Here is a 20,818-nt window from a genome sequence, read left to right on the forward strand (position 1 = left end):
TCGTTGACCGCCGCCGCTTTCTGCCAGGTGTCGAGAGATTCCCCTTACCGTAGTAGGTGCCTCAGCTAGTTTGCTGTTGGTAAAGCTGATAAAAAGAACGTGAGGCTGATTTCCTTCTTCAAATTCTTGCTGACTCAAGACTATCGAGCCCTTTTTGTGCGCCCTCACCCACCACCCACGCCTCCAGACACACTCCAGCACGCGACCCGACGCTCGTTGTCGTGTCTCTGACGATGTCTTCACAGGAAGCGGCTCCTTTGGTCGCTCTCGGCGCGTCAGCAGGCTTATGGCAGGCTGCGCTGACGCTGCTTGTGACCTTGGTCGTCGGCTACCTCGCCAAGACTTCACTGGGTTCAAACAGCTTATCCAAGATCCCGCTGGTCGGTCTCGAGATCGGCGATGAGGAGAAGCGCCGGCTGGCTTATCTAGGTGGTGCCAAAAACATTTACCAGCAAGGCTACCAAAAGGTACGGCAGCTTCGGGAATACCCATCGTTATCGTGGCTACATCATGCCACTCCCCCGCGTCAAGAACACACTTCTTACATGCAATCTTCCAGTTCAAGGATGGCATCTTTCAGATCACGACCTCCAGAAGTAAGGCAACGATCGTACCCCGAACGCTCTGAATTAGGCTGATGCGTGCAATCTTCAGCCGTGCCTGTGGTCGTTGTGCATCCCCGTTTTCTCAACGAGCTCAGCAAATTGCCCCCTCAAGTTTTGAGCGCCGATGCGGCCGTCAACGAGGTAAGCCGTGCCATCTAATACGGCCATGTGCCGATTTTCTTCCCCAACCTGACGTATGTGTTGATCACTGATCGTTTTCTCAGGGGATGGAAGCCAAGTACACACAACTGTGGACGATTCCGGTTGTTCCTCACGCGATCAAGACCCAGCTCACCCCGGGCCTCGGTAAGTCCCACCACTCATGCTTTCTCCTTTTCTTCGTCTTCTTCTGCAAAAAGGCTAACAGTCACGTGCTTCAAGTCCGTCTTACTGAAATCGTTGCCGAAGAGCTCCAGGAGGCTTTCAGCAGAGAGCTTCCCGACTGCAAGGACTGGAGCTCCGTCCAAGTCCACCCGACCCTCCTGCGTATTGTGGCAGCTGGCGCAGGTCGCGTCTTCGTCGGCCCCGAGCTCTGCCGGGATGAAAAGTACCTGGACTCCTCGATTAACTTCACCGGGGACGTGATGACGGCGCGCAACGCCGTCCAGCAGATGAGGCAGTGGCTGCGGCCGTTCCTGGCCCACCGGCTGCCGGAGGTGCAGAGGCTCAGCCAGCACCGGGCCGAGGCGGAGGAGTTCCTGCGACCCGTCATCCTCAAGAGGAGAAAGATGATGGCGGACCCCGACCAGGAGAGGCCCGACGACCTGTTGTCGTGGCTGATGGAGGCCCAGGCCACGTCTGGCAAGGGCAGCGACAGGGACCTCGCCGAGCAGCAGCTGGGCATCGGCTTCGCCGCCATCCACACCACGACGCTGACCGGTACCAATGCCTTTTACAACCTGGCGGCGATGCCCGAAGTGGCGGCGGAGCTGAGGGACGAGGTTTCCACCGTCCTGGCCGAGAACAAGGGGGCCTTTACCACCAAGGCGCTCCACGACATGAAGAAGCTAGACAGCTTCTTGAAGGAGACGTTGCGGTGCCATCCTTTTGTCTTTGGTAAGATAAAAACTCGCTCTACTGTCTGCATGATTGGAAAAGGGGAAAAAGGGGGAAAGGAAACACCTGGTGACTCTTGTTTCCTTTCGAGGCCGGCTTGCTGACGCGACTCTGTAACATATAGCGACGTTTCAGCGCAAGGCTCTGAAGGACATCACGCTCTCCAACGGCCAAGTCATCCCGGCCGGGACGACGATCGAGTGCCCCAACTACGCCGTCAGCCACGACGAGGCGCTCTTCGAGGACGCCGACGAGTTCGACGCCTTCCGCTTCTACAAGCTGCGCGAGAAGGCGGCGCTGGAGAGGACCCCCGACCAGACCTCGGACGCCTCCATGCAGAACCAGTTCGCCAGCGTGAGCCAGAACAGCCTGGCGTTCGGGTACGGCCGGGAAGCGTGCCCCGGCCGCTTCTTCTCCGCCAACGAGCTCAAGGTCATCTTCTCCATCGCCCTCCTGCAGTACGAGATGAAGCTGGCCGAGGGGAGCGAGGGCAGGTATCCGAACATGGAGTTTGGACAACTGGTAAGTTTTCTTATGATCGCCCACGTTTTACGGCATGAGGCCATCTCGTTTGAGCATTTTTCTAACCCGTGTGATGGAAATAGTCTATGCCCGACCCGACTAAGCACATTCTGTTCAAAAAGAGGTGAACGGATTCTCGGTGCATGATTATCTTGATACACAACATGTTGAGGCCTGGGAAACTGTAGATAATGACAAGAAGAGAATTCCATAGAAAGCGAATAGACAAGTCACAGCAAGCGTAAGCGTGGTTTGTTATCGCTACTTGCCAAGCAAAGAGAAAAGAAACAACAAGTTGGGCAATTCACAGGGACGTGCTGGAAAGAGCCTGTCAAGGGCTAGTCGAGTAGCTGGGAGAATAGCCGAGCACTCAAGAAAGGTTACATCTTCCGAACACTCAATACAACTACTACATATAGATACACCTCGAAACCAGACACCAGCATCTCTATTTTCAACCTCACTTCCATCCCGACAGGATGGTATCCTCGGGCTTCAGAGCCGTGTAGCCCACACTGGCCTCCCAGAGCTGCTTCGACTTGGCGGGATCCTTGGCCTCGGCGCTCGTGTCCCCGATCTCCGAGCCGTTGAGGTACACGGCCTTGGGCCGCTCGCCAAGCTGCGCCGTGTCGAAGGCGGCCCTGAGCACGTCGGCGGCCGACTTGGAGACGGGGCGCAGGATGCCGTTGGGCGAAAACCAGGTCATGACGGCCGCGAGCAGCGGGAACACCCATCGCACGAAGAAGACCAGCACGGGACTGCCGCGGCGCGTCAGGGCGCTGGCCATGCCGCCCGGGTCGACGCCGAGCACGGTGATGTTGGACAGAGCCGGGTCCGCGTCCAGGCGCCGCTGAAGCTCGTACCTGGGACGGGGCAAAGAGAGGCGAGGCCGTTAGGTACGATGGAAAAAAATATGAGAAAAGAGAACAGGGTCCCCTTAGCTTACATCATCATTATCTCGCAGAGCTTCCCTGCGCCGTAGCGTCGGAAGCCTCCCTCCATTGTCGGGTAATCCTTTGTGGAACTCCAGGTGCCCTTGGCCAGGGAGTCGGCGTCGTGAAAGATGCTCTTCCACTGGTCCTCTTTGTACGCCCCCATGCTGTCGTTTCTGGAGTCGAGTGGACTAGAGCCGGGGGGGTTATTGGCGTTAGTGTGCGAGAACTAGAACGAGAAAAAAAAGACGCAATACTGATGTGGGGGGGTCTCCCTTGAGAGAAAATGGAGGAAAGGGGGAGTTATTGTCTCACTCGTGGGACCAACTGCCAAGCACCACCACTCTCCCGTGTTCCTTATCCAAGCTCTGGAGAAGCAGCAGCACGAGCAGCCAGTGGGATAGATAGTTGCACTGGAAGGTCATGTCGAAGCCATCGGGCGAGAAGTCCTGGGTGGTGTGCTCCTGGTACGCGGCGTTGAGGATGATGGCTCGCAGTGGGGGCAGCAGGCCGGCGGCCACCCGCTCGTTGATGCTCCGGGCCACCTCGCGGACTGATTCGAGGCGCGACAGGTCGAGGGCGACGGTCTCGTGGGCGTGCTGCTGTTGCGTGGGGACGTTGCGGAGCAGCAGCGAGTCCAGCGCAGCGGCACGGTCGACCCGGCGGACGGTGTAGAGGCCATGATAAGACGTGGCCAGGTCGGGCGACGATAGTATCTTGGACACGATGGCGTTACCGAGGCTGCCATTGGCGCCAGTGAGGAGAATGGTTCCCCGTCGAGGTGTCATTGTGTGTCAAAATCAAATCCAGATGCTGCTCTTGGTCTAGGCAAGATACCTACGTACTCCCGACGTCGCGCTCCACGTACAGTACCTAGGTAAGACGAAACAAGCGACCCCCCCTGGCAAGACAGAGATAGCTACCGAGATGCTCTTCGGTCTCGCCCCCTCTCCTTTTAAGTAGATGGTGATACGACAAGTGCACGGCAACCCGGCATGGGAAAGGGAAAGAAAACCCCCTACTGCCCCTTTGGTGTACGGGGCACCGGACCGGTCCTAGTTCACCGCCGAGCCGGGAGCCCTGTCCATCGTAAGCGATCCAATGATAAGAAGGGAGGGGGCCTGGGTGCGCTAAATTGTACCCGAGACTAGCACTCGCATCACAGCCAGGATCAGAACTTGGCACTGGCCCTTGCTGTGCCCCAGTTGCACTACAGGGGGAAGAGAGGGGGGTGCTACTGCAGAACCTATTGGATTCACAGGCGTGATTGCGGATTTACGAGTGTATCGCGAATCCTTTTCGGCAGAGTCAAGCAACAAGATTATGCATGCCCCAGTTGCTAGTCACCAACGTCTAACAGAAAAGGAAAGACGAGGGTCACCAGAAAAAAACACCCTCGACTGCGGCTGCCCTGTCGGCAACCTAACCAGACGAGGACCGGCGGCCGTGTGCGCACACAACGCAAACGGTGATGTGGCCGGTGCATGCGGATGTCACCGGGCCCGCTTTTACGCCCGCTGGCCCGGATGGGGACTGCCGCTGGCCCCACTTCAGCGGCCCGGGCAGCTGGCTTATATCGCAACAGGGTGACAACATCCCCACCGAGCCTGTAGTTAATGCTGTTGTTGTCTGCCTAACCCCCCCCCACTAAAGGACCAAGGGAAACCCATACCACCCATTGCTAGCCCAGATGGTTGGAAAGCTTCGTCGGACGAACAGAGACAGATACTGATGGACAGCATTTACATGCAGGCGTATTACCACCGTACAAGACGTACTGCCCCCGTACAAGACCTACAAGGGCTTCATGAGACTAACCACCCACTGGCTCAACGGGTCGACAAGAAAGACGCCAGAACAGCCTTGGGTCCATCACTATCGTAGAACACAGTCCAGGTATCGGGTACCCAAAACACCGCAGATGCACAATCAAAATCTGCCCCAGTACCCCCGTTTGTTTCGACCTCTATGGGGCTGCAAAAAAGAACTTTGGCACGGATAAATCCGTATGTATGGGAACAAAGACGGCATCTGGATCATCTCAACAAAGTGGGGGTACGGGACCCCTTACCTGCCTCATCAGGTGATCACGGAGTCGGCGTCTCCACGCGTTGCTTTCAGCCCTCCAGCCTGTTCTGTAGCACATGCCCATGTTCTTTTGGGCCACGGCGTCCACTTGCTAGTCCATGGACCCTGTCGAGGTCCAGATGCCGCAGCGCTCAGCAATCCATGTAAAAGTGCGGATCCCTTGCCGGAGACAAGTCCCCAAATCGTTATAAGAACAGACCAGCCCTGCCATCGTGCGGCATAAGCACCGAGATCAGGATCGCTTATACAGGGGAGTCTAGTAGGATATCATCGCCACAGACACCCTACGACGCACTAGAAGCCTCAGGGCACTACGACGAGGGTCCGAGTTGACCAATCCCTTACTCACCAATGCTAAGCGAATTTAACCTCTTACAAGCACTACAAGTACGTTGTGAACGCATCCCCCCCGAACGTATATAAGTGGGCGCATTCGGAAAATGTGGAGGGAAGGATCGAAGGAATATCTGTACAGACTGCTAGTATGCATGTAAGATCCAAGGGTACCCATCGCCATCGCCTCAAAGTGGCGTCGGCCGCCCTAGAAGCCGTCCTCGCCCAGCCGCTGGCTACCGAGTACATAGTCGAGATACGGCTACCTACTATAATATATACGGCAGAGCAGATGTTGTTAACCTCGTGAGCTGCATTAACAATTCACGCTGTGTGACAATGGACGAGCAGAGCCAAGACGCTATCAGCCGCAGGAATCTCCGACGATCAGCGTGCGACCTGTGCCGCGAATACAAAGTCCGCAACCCTTTCTTTTCTACAAACCAATCACCCCTCCCCGATTCTTTTGGCCCCGAAAGACAAATGCTGATTAGGAAACCGCACAGGTCAAATGCAGCGGAAACAGACCCAAGTGCGACCGCTGCACCAGGCTGGGCAAGGAGTGCATCTTTTCGGTGGCGAGACCGCGGCCTCAAGATCAGGATCTCCGGTTCGGCACCAGGCCCGGGCCCAAGGCCCATGACCGGTTCATCCACGTGGACCCGGCCATGTATCGCACCACCGGCAGCAACAGCAGCGGCGGCAACGTGGACAACATCAGCAACAACAACAATAACGGCCAACAAGCGACCAAAGAGCGGTCCACCGGCCCGTCGTGGCGCCAGAACCCCGATACTTACGGGGAAGACGCGCGTACCGGCGCTTTTCACGGTTGCTGGCCCGACACCCTCCCGCCTCTGCACCACCACCATCTCCCGGCCGCCTCCATCCCCTCGGCAACAGCAGCGCCCATCACGAGGCCGCCAAGCCAGGCCGCCTCCCTGACGCTGGACCGTGACGTCGACATGGCGTTCCAGCACGCCGAGCGCGCCAGCTCGTCCGGCCAGAGCGAAGCCCACCTCTCCTCCGTGTCGGACGAGGGCTGGTACTGGAACAACGTCCCGGACTTCAGCGACAATGCGTACAGCGGCAGCAGCGCCGACATCTACCGCGCCGTATCGGACGACTTTGCTCTTCTGGTCTCACGGGGCGGCATCCCCCCACCACACGAAGAGGGCCATGGCGGCCGTGACAAGAGCAGACAGCAGCAGCAGCAGCAGCAGCACGCCCCGGCACCCGGCAGTGCTCCCACTCACGCCCTATCAGTCTCGGCGTTGAGATCGCATTCGATGATGAGGAGGGCGGACAACCATAACCACAATCACAATAACAACAACAACAACTCCCACCACCACAACCACCACAACCAGGGCTCCGGGGCAATGACGTTGTCCTTGGCGGCGGGGTCCCGTTCCTCCTCCTCATCCTCCTCCGCCGAGTGCTCGTGCGTGCAGCAGCTCACGCTGAGCCTGTTCGACCTCAGCACGTGGAAGGCGGACCAGCGGCCGGGCGCTCCGGCCGGCGGGGACTCCCCGACCCTGTCCGAGTACTGCATGATCTACCACAACTCCATGAGCCTGTGGGAGCGGCTCATCATGGGCTGCGTGAGGTGCCTGTCGCGGCCGCAGTTCGCGCAGCTGCTGATCCTCAACATCGAGCAGCTCGTCCACCTGCAGCGGAACCAGCAGGTCCTGCTGCAGCGGCCGCGCCCCGCCTCGTCGTCGTCGACGACGCCTCCGTCGCCGCCGCCACCGACCGCCCTCTCCGACGTCATCAGGATCGGGGACTACGTGGTGGAGAGCGAGACCGAGAGGGCGGCCATCATCGGGCCCCTGCTGAAGGGCCGGGCGGCCGGTCTGATGGACTTCATCGACAGCCTCCGCGAGCTGCTTCTGCCCACGGGCATGCCGGACCTCGGGGCGAGGCTGGACTCGATGACGGACAAGTTGAAGCAGCGAGGCCTGGAGTGTGGTTGACCGGCAATATGGCATGAAGTTATAACATGGCCGCCGCTCGCTCCGGGTCGTCGGTGGCCCGCTGCCCTTGAAGAGAGAAAGGCCTGGCCACCACCGCCGCTATCGACCAATTGGAGTTTGATGACCGGTGCCGATCCCGATATGAGAACAACAGCACGACAGCTCTGCTTTCAGTCGCCCATTACGCATAACGCCGCACCTGTTGCCTCCAATACATAGGCTCCAACCTGTCAGAACGGCACATTTGGGGTGAAACCTTGCCGCATGTCAGGTGAATGCGAGCGACGTGACTTTCGTTGATATTGTCATCAAGTCATATATCAGAACGACAGCGACGAGCAGGGCTGAGCGCCCTCTCATTTCTGATTTGGACACGCCGAACGCCGGCAAATTGCCAGAAACTGTCTGGCAACAGTCCTTCGAAGGGAATCGTTCATGGACTATAGGCTTTGTAGCATCAGCCTCTGTGGCAAGATCTACACTGACTCGCTGGATCTGATACATCGGCAAGCTGTGAATAAGGATGAGCAGGTCACTTGAATGGACCATCTGACCTGTCCCGTCACACTGCACTCCCGTGGCGGGTGGTCCGTTGTAGCTGCCGTGACCACTGCTGCGGTACCCATAGTGCCCCTCGTGGCTGACGACAAGCTCGACTTCTCCCCACAACGCCGCCTCTCACGCATCACAAGCCCCGGTGGCAGGGCTCCCTCGAGAATACCCGCGACCTGGTCTGAGCTGCTTACTCCGCAGCCTCGATTTGAAAGCCAACAAGCGGTCCAGAAGCTGGATCTTTGTTCGTATAAGATGATGTAGACATAAGCGTAGACCAGCTCATATACAATTGAAAACTCTGGATAATCTAAACACAAATATCTGGTTCCTGTGTGGGCAAAAAAAGTTCTTCTTCTCTCAAGTGATGGGGTCAGTCGAGTTTAGCCATCTGATAGAGATGTGGTCAATCCAGCCTCTTTATTACACTTAGTACAGGCAAAGATATCCGCAATTAGAAGTACTACACATCTAACGCGTTATATTAGGCCCTTACTGGTTACTACCCCGCACACTGTAGGGAGAATGTAGCCTTGCCACGGTCGATGAGGTAGGCAAAAAGTGTATACTCATTCTTTTCATACGCCTTACTTCTCAATAGTTTGTTGATTCAGCCGACCCCCGTCGTCGCATGGCTTCAATCTGGCGAAGAGTATTGCAGTCAATTGGATAGCTACCTGAAGAATTACAAGGCAGTTAAAGGCAGCCAATATCATTGGTACCTGACATGCGTCGTACACGGGATGCCGACTGGTTTGCTGTGCCTGTAGCTGTTTAGAGTTCTGTAGGTTCATCCTACACAACCGGGACTAGCCACATCGTTCAACTCGACCTAGTGGACATGGACTATCTAGATGATTGGAACAGCACTGTCACATGACCGTACGACACCCACGACTTGTAGGGAGACTGCACAAACTAGATATTCGGTACTTACACTGTAGGCCGTGAACGGTGACCGATTCGATTTGAGGGCCAAGGTGCCAAGAAAGAGACTTTGAGTGACTTGGGCCAACCTTTGCGTCTAATCTGATTACTATTATACCTGCTGTTTTGGCCGTGATCGGTGACCGATTCGATTTGAGGGCCAAGGTGCCAGAAAGGAGGCTTTAAGTGACTTGGATCAACCTTTGCGTCTAATCTGATTACTATTACACCTGCTGTTTTAGATTAACCTTTTATGTAAGACAGGAAATCATCTACTAGTCCTTTCCAGCCCTCACCGGCCGGTACAAGCTGTTGCTACCGATCACCTACTATTGCTAGCACCCCAGCACCCTAGGCACTAGCAATTGAAAGCAGACGCTGGCAGGCGCTGTAAGTTTGGCCCTTAATTTAATCCTTGGCCGACCTATCTAGGTGTGTTAGGAAAAACAGCAAAAATCAGCCTTCGGCTAAGGACTTTGCCTCTTTTAGTGCATTCATCTAGTCAGCTTCACAAAGATACAATCATTCATTTTGACTTTCAAGTTTAGATGGCACATTTTAATCTTAGCGTGACGGATTTGTATTTCCGTCAGCGGATTCTGCTTCTGGCCCTTATTTTGAATCGGCCTGGCACTGACTGCACCGATCACGCCGTTCACAAAGAGGGGAAGGGAAGGTTGTCACTCGGACCGAACTGACAAAGACGTACGAGCCAGATAAATCTGCTTGTACGACAGCCAGGTCTTGAAGTTGGGAAACATGGTCACAGAATTAACATCTTTGATTCACCCTACATTCAGCCCGAAACGATCGTATCAGGGCTCTCTTTGTGTGCAGAGAGTCCATTCAACACACAGATACTACACATACCAAGCATTGGCTTCTACATTGACAACTTGCTTGCAGCATTGTCGAACGTACCAGACCAACATCTCCCTTCCACAATGAAGTTCGCCGCAGTTCCCGTTCTGGCCCTCTACATTTCTCTTGTCAGCGCGCAAGATGAGCCCCAGCGCCACCTTGGACAGGGCGGTAATATCTTCAATGCTCTGACGTATCGGAGCTATGCTGATCTGTATACAAGCCGAATGCAAGAAGAACCGCGACTGCTGTCCCTGCGACACGGGATCAAAAGACTCGCTCTACTGCAACCGTAAGAATCTTTGACGCCCTCCAGGAAGAAACACGTCGGTCTAACTCGTCCGTGCTAGCCGACAAACACTCGAAGACTGGCTACAGATGCACCAAGAAGGACCCAAAGCACTCGTGGTGCGCAAACAACAGAGGACAGTGTGGTGACTGGGACCATCTCAATTAAGGGTTGTCGGCATAGGACATGATGGAGGTCTTGAGCTAGTCATTGTGCAAGCCCATTGCGGTTCGGGTAGAAAGGAAAAGACAGAAAAGAGAAAAGAAAAGCGTGAGGATCCGCATCAGCTGCTTTTACCAATCTCGCCGTGATACTCCTTACTGGAAACCCGGCAGTGCTATCATGATACTCAAAAATGGCAGTCTTTCCCCCCCCACATGCGTCTGTCTATGTCTCTAGACAACCCGTCCCACCATACTCATCTTCTCACGCAATCGCAGAGGCCCTTCAGCTTGTATACTTTGACTAACTGTGGAACCAGAGATTGACGACCTTGTTTCTCTTGTTTCTAAGATATCCACCAAAATGCCACTTAGCGTGGTGGACTTTACGATCAATACTCTTTTTGCAGAAGAGATCACAGGCATAGTTGGCAGCTTGGACAGCAAGAAAGCAGGACTTGGGAACACTCTCCTTGCTTTTCAAATCGATTGTCGGAAATCTACTTCTTTTCGTCTTAAAATGCTTAGTAAATCCCCTGTGTAAAGTTGCCAGTACGAGGCGCAGCTGCAATTAGTCGTTAGAGCAGGGGGGATCAAAACAGGCCAGACGTCTTCACCAGTCACTCACTACATAGTGAAGCGTTAGTAGGCCATTGAAAAATGGACGAGTCGAATCACACGCCGTAGATGAACGATGGCAAGGTAGCCTCCCTGATCGTCCCTTCAAATAAGGCTGCCACGTCTTTATGACTGAACCCGCTGGCTATGGCCAGCTGCAGCATCACTCTTGCCTGTAACGAGTGGACATATCCGGATTTAGCGTATGTCGGTGACAGAGACGGCGTACTGGCACCGTAGGGGGACCTCGTCGAGACCACGATGTATGTTCCATTTTCTGCGACGCGGAGTTGTCAGAAATGATTATTTTGTCTTCACTCTGGGACGACTCACCGACAGCCGCAGCGACCTCCTCCTTTCCGGTGGGGACCGCGCCGCTCCCGGTGCCCGCAATGACGACGCCCTTGGCACCCCTCTTGACGGCGTCCGCGACGAGACCGCCGTCAAACTCGCGATGGGCGAAGAGGATGTCTACTTTTGGAAGCGAAGGGTAGCTCTCGTGGCTGCTGACCGCCTTCAGATCGAACGTGTGCCGGTTCACGGGCAGGCTGGGCGTGTTGAAGAAGTACGGCATGTTGTTGAGGAACTCGCCGAGGCTTCCGCCGGCCGTCTGCCCGAAGCCGTCGGGGAACGTGGGCACAGTCTTGGTCGCCCAGAAGGCCTGCAGGATGCGGTTCGAAAAGGCGAGGAGCACGCCGCGGCCGCGGCTGGCCGGGCTGGCGGCCAAGGCGACGCTCTGGAAGAAGTTGGCGTCGCCGTCGGCGGACAGCGCCGAGACGGGCCGGGAGGCGCCGGCGGCAACGATGGTCTTGCCGCAGTTGACGAGGAGGTCGAAGAGCACGGCCGTCTCTTCGAGAGAGTTGGTCCCGTGGGTGAAGACGGCGCCGTCGATGTCGCTGTCGTCGGAGCAGAGGGCGTCGTCGAGGAAGCGCGTCATGTTCATGACGAAAGCGTCGGATCGACTGGGCGAGGGGCCGGTCCTGCCGGATGTCCAGTTCGAAACGGCCAACTGGGAGACGTTGAACAAGTACGGGTTTCGTGTGATGATGTCCTCGGCAGTGATGCTGTATTGGCCGTACTGGGTGTCGTCAAGGGGGCCGTAACCGGAACCCTCGGCGAGAGTGCCGCCGGTGAACAGAACCCTTCCCACGTTAGTCTCGTTGCAAAACAAAGACCACACAGATTTGAGGACTGGTTACAGAATCTTCGGCAGCGAATGGTCTGTTCCGAGCCATTTCAACCCGTGGCGCTGGCTTGATGTCGTGGCATTTGGCTGCCGTGAAGAGGCCGGCCCGACTGGGGAGGCGAAACCAAGGCCTGCCAGCGCTGGCAACAGGACCGTCGACAAGTAAGAAGCTCTCATCGTTTCTGATGCCGGCTGGGGGGCTTGAGACTCCAAGGATTCGATCGAAAGCTCGATGATTGCCACAAAGTATTAATAATCGCTCGTCATTCGTTCGAGTGTGCCGAGCTAAATCAACCGTTATTCTTCGAGCAGTGATATCGTCAAAAAAGCGTGCAAGGGCGTTCCTATTCAACTGAAGAAGTGGGCAGCAGTGGGGGATGGCAGCACAATAAGAGCTCATACTTGCTCAAAAGCTGCATACAACGAATGGAATTGTGACCAGTGTCTTTGCCAAGGCCATTGTCTTCTTGGGGGATGGCCTAGTGAGGTTGGCAATATGGATACATGATGCAGGACGTGTTAGCTGCTGTGGATCAAGATTATGGAAGCATCATCAACAACGCAGGTCTTAGCAGCTGCCTGTCTCGGTCTGCACATGTACGTCTGCGGCGATGGCTGCAAGTCACTGCAGCAAGGGTTTCCTACTTGCTTACTCCTCTCGCTCTCCCAGACACTGTCGAGCGCGTTAAAGCCACTCCCACTGCGTGATTACGGCAACAGTGCCACCCACGTGTGACCATTCACGGGAGCTGTTCATGGTGTTCGCGGGTAATACATGGTGCCATAATCGATTGCAAGAGTATCTGGCAAAACGTGAATCAGACAAGTCCCCGACCTTGAACCTCGGCCCAGAGTGCCTCTATACCGCCCTCGACGCTGAATGCTTCATAGTCCCTGGCCCGGAGTGTTGAAGACGCAAGCTTGCTTGCGTCGCCATTATAGCACACCAGCATGACAGTATGCTGGTTGTCCCGCGCGCTCAGCAGCCGTCTGGCCACACGCGGCTCGTCGAACGTTTTCTGAATCTGCGTCCAGACCATGTGAACAGATTTGGCGTCTCCAAAGAGATCCCCGTCAGCTAGACTGGCTGTAAGACCTTCCAAGGGCACAGAATGGGAGCCTGGAAGGTGTAGCGCCTCGAAGTCAGCCTGGCTGCGCAAATCCAAGACCAGGATTGATGGTAAGACGCTGCCCCGAAAGTGGCTGGGGCAACAGCCAGATTCCAAGTGAGGCTTCTCTGGAAACAAAAGATGTAAAAGGTACGACATCCAGGAGCGGCTCGTTGGTGGTGTCTGGGCCGGAGAGAGCTTGCCCAGATCGCAGTCCTTGCTGTCGGTCTTTGACACTGCCTTCTGGCGTGACCCCAGTTCTCCGGTGCCGAACAGAACGGTCGCAGCTTTCAGGGTGTCCAAGACCCATCTCTCGTCGTGTCTGTTCTGGTCACATTGCAAAAGGATCTAGATGCGAGCTCGTATTAGTACTGGAGTTCGGAATGATTAGGAAGTGTGCATCATCACCTCGTTTTCGATCCGGGGGAACTCTTCTGCTCCAAGCTTTTGGAAGTAGACAGGCAGGTATTGATATGGTAGATCGCTGCATATGAAAACGCATGAGATGTCTCCGGTCGTCTCATCTCTCAGTTGATCCAGCCCATCAGCCTTCTCGAGATTTGAGATGTACTCGAGGAGGCCGTGGAGCGCTTCTCCGGACGACGGGCCGGAAATGAGTCCCTCTCGAGAGAGACGCATAGACATGCGGTACGAGTCAACAGATGAGACCTCAATCCGAGAGTCGACTGTGCCTTGCCAGGGAAAGCCGGAGGTATGGAAGCCGTGAAAATGTCTGGGACCCGGCGTGGGGTCTCCGAACTTGTTGAAGACGCTGACCTATCATCAGGGGCTGGGAAACAACGTGAAGGGATGAGAAAGAACTCACCCAACGACATTGACTGCCGGCTTCTGGGACTTGAGATACAAGCCTGTTCCTGTTATTGCACCTGGGTGATCGTGATTGTTAGCCGAGTAAGGAGGCGAGCGACACCCATCAGTTCCCACCTCCAGTGCCAACCGTCGAGCAAAAGATGTTGATCTGAGGCAGCTGTTTGAAAATCTGGGGCCCCGTCCATTCCTCGTGGGCTTTCCAGTTCTTGTTCGAAAGTCAGCAATTCGATTCAGTTGCGCGAGTAGTGAAACCTACGTTCGGGTTGTCATACTGCCCAGGGTACACCACGTCTTCATCTTGTGCGGCCTTTCTCCGCAACCTGCTCATGATGCCCGTTGGATCTGTGGGCTCCTGCTGGGAGAGACCTCCATAGAGACACCTGATCGCAAGGCAAAAGTCAGAATTTGTACACGAGGGATGGGGGGGCAAACGACTCCGAAAAGAGGGGTCTCACGGCCGGATGCCAAAGAACCGAAGCATGCTCAACGACTCTGGCGGCTTCTTATTCGTCACGTAGGCATCGACATCTTCGTTCCCCCAGAGAACCCGGGCTAGGATGCCAAGAGAGAGCACCGTCGACCCTGAGCTTGCTTCGACAATCTTCTTGTCGTGGGCATCAGGTCTGTTTCGTAGCATCTTCAGGGCTACAAAACCCGCCTGTCAGTCCGTAGAAGTCGCAAGGTCGGTCGGTCGGTCAGAAGTTATGATTACGTACCAGGCAGAGACTTGACGTTCTGCGCCGGCAGGCAAGTGAGCATCTTTGCATAGATCCTTACGCCATCTTTCCGGAAGGGATTCAGCCGATCTGGAATCTCGACCAAGGGGAGAGGGGGATTCTTATCGGGATCGAAATAGTCGGCCACGGAATGACGGCCACTGAAGACATAGTTCTGGTCCGACATATCGATAGTTGGAACGAAATATCCGCTTGGGGGGTGCAGTCTTGGCCCGGACGGAAGAGAACAGAAGGGATGGATGCCAGAATCGTACTAATATGGCCGAACGGCAGTGTCTGGACTCAGGAAACGAGACCTGGAGACCCCATCGGCAAAGGGACACACGGATGGACCTCACGACCGGCTTCATGTATTAGGCATTCGTTGTTCATGACCACGGCCTCGAATTGTTCCGCGGCAAGCATGGTATGGTGTCACGTTGGCCAACCCGTATTGGCTGAAGATGCCACCCTCGATCTACTTACGATCCCGGATGCCTCTGGTGTGACAGACAGTGCAGCACAGTGCCGAAGGCCAAGCACATCTTGGGAGCTCCGGGGGTCCATTCTGGGCGCGCTGAACCTGCGTAATAACTTGCTCAATGACCTGAGGTGGATGGATCTGCAGGGAGCTGCAGGACGCTGCATGAAGCTAGCTGCAGGACTAGGGCCTTTTGATTTTGATGCCGAACGCACGCGCCGAGGCCTACTACCTTAAGGACTGGAGGAATCATATGAGTTCCCTAGAGAGTGCGAGGTGACTGAAGGATAAACCCGGCTTATGAGGATGTACCGGCTGGGCCGTTGGACAAGTGCAAGGCAACACACTTCACTCACACGGCAATCCTGCTCACCTCACCTTGCGCCATCGTGAACAGCCCTCTAGCCACCATCTTGACTTTGTTGTAGTGGTAGTAGTTGTTGTTGTTGTTGATACGAACCGCAGTGGCTCACACAGACACCATGACGACCAGCCTCAGTTGGAAGATTGTGGTCAAGACTGGCGAGGACCACGGTAAGTGACACCTTCAGTGCCCGGCTTGATAGTGTTGTTGTTCTTGTTGTGTTAGACTGACAAGTGAGAACATAGTCACCCTGCAAGCCTCACGGACAACCATCCTACCTGGTACCTTGGAGGCTGGGCAACGCCACTGGTATTTGGATTTGGAGCACGTCTCTCCCCAACAGGCGTCATCCGGGGAAAGCCCTTTGGTCATCCATCTGGATGATGCCAATAACGCCGTCACTTCTCTGCTGGAAAGCTTCATCAACCAAGACCTCCGCCATGCCACCATCCTCAGGCTGGCCTTCTCGGGAGAGGTCGGCACCGTCATCAGGTCGGATTTCCTCTCCTACCGGCTTCACGGCTGCGAGGATACTCTCCTGATCGTGAGCTTCCTTGACCCTTTATCCCCCGTGATCACAACAACACCAGACCAGGCAACCCGCGTCAAGACAAGGGACGACCTCCTCTCCCTCCTCCACGCCGCCGTCGGTGGCGTCGTCGCCTGCGCCAACATCCCGGAAGATACCACTCAAGCCCTCCGCGCCCGTCTGGATGACGAGTTCAACAAACGCCTCTCCGTCCCCTGGACCGTGCCGCAGCCCCTCGCCCGGAAACGAGTCTTCTGGGTCCAAGGCCGCGCCAACATCGAAGCAAGCCAGCAGTTTTACAAGGCCGCCCGCGCCCTCGGCATCACGCTCGTCGTCCTCGACGAGCCCGGCCACTGGCTCGAGGACGACAGCGGCCCGCACGCGCACTATCGCGAGGCGTTCATCCCCATCAGCATCGCGGGCGACGAGGGCCTCACCCAGCGCGTCGTGGATGCCGTGCGAGCGTACCGGCACCCCGTTCACGGAGTCGTGTGCATCAGCGACGTGAGGCTGCCGCTCGTCGCGCGGGCGTGTGAGATCCTGGGACTGCCCACCTCCAGCTCTGCGGCATATTCCAGGGCGGGGAACAAAGGCGCCTCGAGGGAGATTGAGTCTGCTGCGTCTGGGCAGGAGGACGGTTTCGTTCTACACTCCGCGGCGGATCTTGATGCGGTCCTGGCAGAGAAGGGAATGGGGCAGAGGTTGAGTTACCCGCTGATCGTCAAGCCTTGCACTGGCTGGAACAGCGACTGCGTGGTGAAGGCGCGCAACGAGGGGGAGCTGCGGGCCGCTGTACTTCGGGCGTCGGAGAGACACGCGGCGTCGGCGGCGAGAAGCACGAGCGTGGTGATCGAGCCGTACGTGGATGGGCCCGAGGTGGACGCCAACTTCATCGTGCTGGACGGCGAGGTGCTCTTCTGCGATGTCACGGACGACTTCCCCTGCTCTGCCGACCTGCCGGGGACGGAGGGGACGAAGGCTGCCAACTTCATGGAGACCCTCATGGACGTGCCGTCTGCGCTGCCGGACGGGGAGAAGGTCATGATGCGGGACTCCCTGGCCAAGACCATCGCCCGGCTCGGGTTCCAGTCTGGCGTGTTCCATTGCGAGGCCAGGGTCCGCGGATCGCGAGCCTACTATGCCGTCGACCCCGCCGACGACGGGATTCTCGACTTACACGTCCGGGAAGACATTACCGCTGCCGCCGCCGCCGCCGCCGCCGCCGCCGCCCCGTCCTGTTTCTTGCACGAGGTCAACGCGCGCCCGCCAGGCTACGTCAACTGCGTGGCGGCCCTGCTCGCCCACGGCGTCGACTACTACGCCGTGCGGCTTCTTCTGAGCCTCGGGCCGGAGGAGGATGCCCGCGTGAGGGCCCTCTCCCGGCCCTTTCTGCACGGCGAACCCCAGTACGTGCTGGGCATCTCCGTGCTGGCCCCCACCCGGCCGGGCATCATGGGGTCGGACGACGCGGTGCGGGACTTTCTTGAGGCGAACCCGGATCTCGCGCGCCACGTCGTGCACTACCAGACGGTCAAGGAGAGAGGCGACACGGTGCAGGGCCCGGACTCGAGCGAGCTTTGGTGCGTCGGGTATGTCATCGTCGCGAGCAGGGAGGGGCGGGGGGAGTGTCTGAAGCTGGACCGGGAGGTGAGGAAGCGGTTTGATTATAAACTGATGGACGAGTAAGTAGATACTCAATGATAATGACGAAATATGACGCGCCATATGAGAGTCAACCTGTCATCCATTAGGAAACTCGTTTCAAATCCCCTCTATTATTAATGAATGTTGCACTTGCAACCTCCCAGGGCGAGTATTATTTGACGACTTGAACCAACAACAGCGCAGTGTTCTTTTTTTTACGAAATTAGATTAAGAAGAATGAGACACATCCTCCACCGGTAGGAATTACTAAATATGGATAGACTGTACTGTGTAGTCAACAACAATCCTACCACGAAAACGCCTCGTCCACAAGGACGTACGGCCTGCTTCTCACATCCGCCCGCGCCGCCTCGACAACCTTGCTGCGCACTTCGTCCGCCATGCCCGGCGGCCCGCAGACGACGATGGCCAACGGACCCGGCCCCGCAACCATCTCCTTGGTGATGATCGCCTCCAGCTTCAGCCTCTCTCCCACGACGGTCTCGACCTGCACGCTACCCGGGAGGCCGTCGATGGCAGGCGCGAGAGCTGTGACGAGGCCCTGGTGCCGGCTGGACCAGAAGAGCTTGGTGCTCCCCCCCGCCGCCGCCGGTGGGCCGTGACGCACGAACGGGAGGCAGGCGGTGATGCCCACGCCGCCGGCGATGCAGAGCATGTCGGTGCAGTGGGCGAGCTGCGGGGAGATATGGCCCGAGTGGTGGTACGGGCCCTCGAGGAGGACGCGGACCCGGGCGGAAGGGGATGCCTTGGCCGCGAGGACGCTGGTGATGCCGCCACGGGTGCGGGAGTAGAAGACTGTGGCGTCGGAGTCCCTTGGTGCGGTGCTGCTGCTGCTGCTACTGTTGCTGCTGCTGCCGCCTGATCTCTGGAACACGCTCGTCGACTTTTCGAGGTCCCGTTCGGCGGCCTGGGGCGTTGTGTTGTTTGTTGTTGATGTTGTCTTGTCCGGGTTGGTCGATGAAAGGGCTTCTTCTGGATGGTGAGCTCCGGGCCTGGTGCTGATGCCGCGCGCCACCGGCGCCGCCGGTTCGGCATAGGCCACGGAGAAGGGATGAGTCTCCCAGAAGCGCCAGGTGAGGGTCGGGAAGCCGAGGTAGACTACGCCGCCGTCAAGGCGCTTGCCGTCGACCTCGATGCGGATGTACTCGCCATCGACGTTGTCGACCGCGGTGATGGTGGCCCACTGGAGGCCCTGCCAGAAAGTGCGGACGAGGCGGAAGAGACGGTCGGCGCCCCAGATGCCGCCGGCGACGAAGATCCAGATCTCGTAGCCCCAGTTGTACCCGTAGACGTACCAGATGTGGTAGTAGTAGCCGATGATGAAGAGGAGAGACAGGACGATGTGCGAGGCAAGGAAGAACTCGTAGAAGCGCCGGCGCACCCACAGCAGCGAGAAGAGGGGGATGGCGCTGACGGCGACGGTGCCGACGATGCCCCAGATCCAGTACTCGCGGGCCAGCTCGGCCTCGTAGGAGCCCTTTAGGATGTAGTTGGCCAGCAGCATGAAGGAGTGGACGACGGTGTGGAAGACGGCCCAGTAGGCCAGCCAGCGGTGGAGGAGCAGGTAGGTGCTGTAGCTCCAGTCCGTGACGTGGAGCAGGACGCTGTTGCGGGCGGCGAAGAGGAACAGGGCGACGGTGTTGCCCATGGCCATGACGCCGGCGCGGTTGCCGATGATGCTGATGCTCTGCATCTTGAGCGAGGTGAAGCTGGCCTGCGGCTGGTGGACGGTGTACGGGCCGAGCCACAGGATGATGTTGAGGAAGCTGATGACGAGGATGTACAGGGCCTGGCCGCGCGTGGGGACGTTGCCGACGCCGGCGACGGGCTCGCGGTGACGCCGGCCAAAGACGGCCGGGTGGATCAGCAGGGTCTGCCAGTACGTCCAGGCGTAGGTCTTTGTGAAGCCCGGGACGAAGCGGAGCAGCGAGAGGGCGACGGGGAGGAACACGGCGACGATGGTGATGACGATGGTCACGGTCGAGTGGCCGGCCTCGTTCACCTCGAAGTCGTGCATGTAGTTCCACTGCAGCTGCCAATCGGTCGGGTCGACGAAGCTGGTGGTGTTGAGCGGCTTGGAGCCACCGGCTGCCTTGGGCAGTGGGCTGGACACGTTGAATACGGACATGCCCCCGGAGTCCATGGCGGTGCCGTGATCATGACGGGCCGTGAGACGTGCAGCGGGAAGCCCTCTTCCGTGGGTGCTGTGCTCTTGGCCGGAGCCGGACCCGGACCCGGAGGAGGTGGAGGTGTTGGTGTGTTGGGCGGCCATGGCCTCTTCCTCCCGGGCGGCGGCTAGGGCCTCGTGGTATGTCATGACCGGAACGTATTTGTAATTTCCCAGGGTTCCAGTGCCCAGGTGGGACGCCCAGTAGTCCTCGAGCTTGGCCATGGGTGGATTCTCGCTCAGCGGGCAGTACGTGTCGATGCAGAGGGCCATGGTGAGGAGGAAGACGTGGTCCTTGACGAAGCAGCCGGGCGGTGTCGTGACGGGGTTGTGGGCTGTGCCGTGGTTCGTGGTCGAGTCGACGGGCGTGCAGGCGAGAGACTGCTTCCTAACGACGTTCCGGCAGGCGAAGGAGCAGGTCGGATCGTAGAGCGTCTTGCCCCAGCCGATGAGGCCGGTGCCATCAGCCTGGACGCCGATGCCATACAAGGCGACGGCGAGGCCTGAAGCGAGCAGACGGGATGCCGGTGCCATGTCGCTCACTCTCTCTATGGGGGTGTGCCGGTGGGTGCCGGTGGTGCTGGTGTTGGTGGTGCCAGTGAAGGAGGAGGAGAGCTACGGAGCAAAGGGAATGAATGGGATTGCAGGTTTTCCAGGGAGAGTGTGCCAGCAGCTTTAATATTCTATGCCCAACCAACAAAGAGCCTTGTTATTCATGTGACATGGAGGTAGGTAAGGTAGTGGAATGATGTGGACCAACGAGGGTGAGGCACACACACACACACACACACACACGCAGATAGCAATAGAATATTGGCATGGCCAACGCCACCGAGAGCAAGTTTCCCAC

The 20,818-nt window shown here is 57.4% G+C and overlaps 8 protein-coding genes across 8 annotated transcripts; 4 read left to right on the forward strand and 4 right to left on the reverse strand.

The window, feature by feature from the left end:
- The first annotated feature begins 110 nt into the window (after window positions 1-110).
- On the forward strand, window positions 111-2,437 carry CDEST_11419 (Putative cytochrome P450). Its single transcript, XM_062927575.1, has 7 exons — window positions 111-467; window positions 560-596; window positions 655-746; window positions 830-911; window positions 987-1,661; window positions 1,786-2,183; window positions 2,267-2,437. The coding sequence occupies exons 1-7, from the start codon at window positions 234-236 to the stop codon at window positions 2,309-2,311; spliced, it is 1,563 nt and encodes a 520-aa protein (XP_062783626.1). The 5' UTR covers window positions 111-233; the 3' UTR covers window positions 2,312-2,437.
- A 187-nt stretch (window positions 2,438-2,624) lies between these two features.
- On the reverse strand, window positions 2,625-4,054 carry CDEST_11420 (Putative short-chain dehydrogenase/reductase SDR, NAD(P)-binding domain superfamily). Its single transcript, XM_062927576.1, has 3 exons — window positions 3,431-4,054; window positions 3,130-3,306; window positions 2,625-3,046 (listed from the first exon to the last, which is right to left on the reverse strand). The coding sequence occupies exons 1-3, from the start codon at window positions 3,901-3,903 to the stop codon at window positions 2,644-2,646; spliced, it is 1,053 nt and encodes a 350-aa protein (XP_062783627.1). The 5' UTR covers window positions 3,904-4,054; the 3' UTR covers window positions 2,625-2,643.
- A 1,821-nt stretch (window positions 4,055-5,875) lies between these two features.
- Window positions 5,876-7,512, forward strand: CDEST_11421 (Putative zn(2)Cys(6) fungal-type DNA-binding domain-containing protein; the record flags this gene model as incomplete). Its single annotated transcript, XM_062927577.1, has 2 exons — window positions 5,876-5,953; window positions 6,043-7,512. 2 exons carry the CDS (start codon window positions 5,876-5,878, stop codon window positions 7,510-7,512), a joined length of 1,548 nt encoding a protein of 515 aa, XP_062783628.1.
- A 2,423-nt stretch (window positions 7,513-9,935) lies between these two features.
- On the forward strand, window positions 9,936-10,309 carry CDEST_11422 (uncharacterized protein; the record flags this gene model as incomplete). The annotated part of the gene is made up of 3 exons (XM_062927578.1): window positions 9,936-10,023; window positions 10,076-10,144; window positions 10,203-10,309. The coding sequence occupies 3 exons, from the start codon at window positions 9,936-9,938 to the stop codon at window positions 10,307-10,309; spliced, it is 264 nt and encodes an 87-aa protein (XP_062783629.1).
- A 484-nt stretch (window positions 10,310-10,793) lies between these two features.
- CDEST_11423 (Putative asparaginase/glutaminase, L-asparaginase, Asparaginase/glutaminase-like superfamily) lies at window positions 10,794-12,362 on the reverse strand. Its single transcript, XM_062927579.1, has 3 exons — window positions 12,120-12,362; window positions 11,254-12,062; window positions 10,794-11,197 (listed from the first exon to the last, which is right to left on the reverse strand). The coding sequence occupies exons 1-3, from the start codon at window positions 12,281-12,283 to the stop codon at window positions 10,977-10,979; spliced, it is 1,194 nt and encodes a 397-aa protein (XP_062783630.1). The 5' UTR covers window positions 12,284-12,362; the 3' UTR covers window positions 10,794-10,976.
- A 114-nt stretch (window positions 12,363-12,476) lies between these two features.
- CDEST_11424 (Putative Rhodanese-like domain, tryptophan synthase beta chain-like, PALP domain-containing protein) lies at window positions 12,477-15,030 on the reverse strand. The gene is made up of 7 exons (XM_062927580.1): window positions 14,763-15,030; window positions 14,502-14,691; window positions 14,303-14,426; window positions 14,161-14,251; window positions 14,042-14,102; window positions 13,624-13,987; window positions 12,477-13,563 (listed from the first exon to the last, which is right to left on the reverse strand). The coding sequence occupies exons 1-7, from the start codon at window positions 14,947-14,949 to the stop codon at window positions 12,925-12,927; spliced, it is 1,656 nt and encodes a 551-aa protein (XP_062783631.1). The 5' UTR covers window positions 14,950-15,030; the 3' UTR covers window positions 12,477-12,924.
- A 490-nt stretch (window positions 15,031-15,520) lies between these two features.
- Window positions 15,521-17,995, forward strand: CDEST_11425 (Putative ATP-grasp, subdomain 1 protein). Its single transcript, XM_062927581.1, has 2 exons — window positions 15,521-15,777; window positions 15,853-17,995. The coding sequence occupies exons 1-2, from the start codon at window positions 15,726-15,728 to the stop codon at window positions 17,820-17,822; spliced, it is 2,022 nt and encodes a 673-aa protein (XP_062783632.1). The 5' UTR covers window positions 15,521-15,725; the 3' UTR covers window positions 17,823-17,995.
- A 1-nt stretch (window position 17,996) lies between these two features.
- Window positions 17,997-20,574, reverse strand: CDEST_11426 (Putative ferric reductase transmembrane component-like domain-containing protein). Its single transcript, XM_062927582.1, has one exon. The coding sequence runs from the start codon at window positions 20,500-20,502 to the stop codon at window positions 18,088-18,090; it is 2,415 nt and encodes an 804-aa protein (XP_062783633.1). The 5' UTR covers window positions 20,503-20,574; the 3' UTR covers window positions 17,997-18,087.
- Window positions 20,575-20,818: the final 244 nt, after the last annotated feature.

The sequence above is a fragment of the Colletotrichum destructivum genome, chromosome 7 (assembly GCF_034447905.1).
Source record: "Colletotrichum destructivum chromosome 7, complete sequence".
NCBI classification, from domain to species: Eukaryota; Fungi; Ascomycota; class Sordariomycetes; order Glomerellales; family Glomerellaceae; genus Colletotrichum; species Colletotrichum destructivum.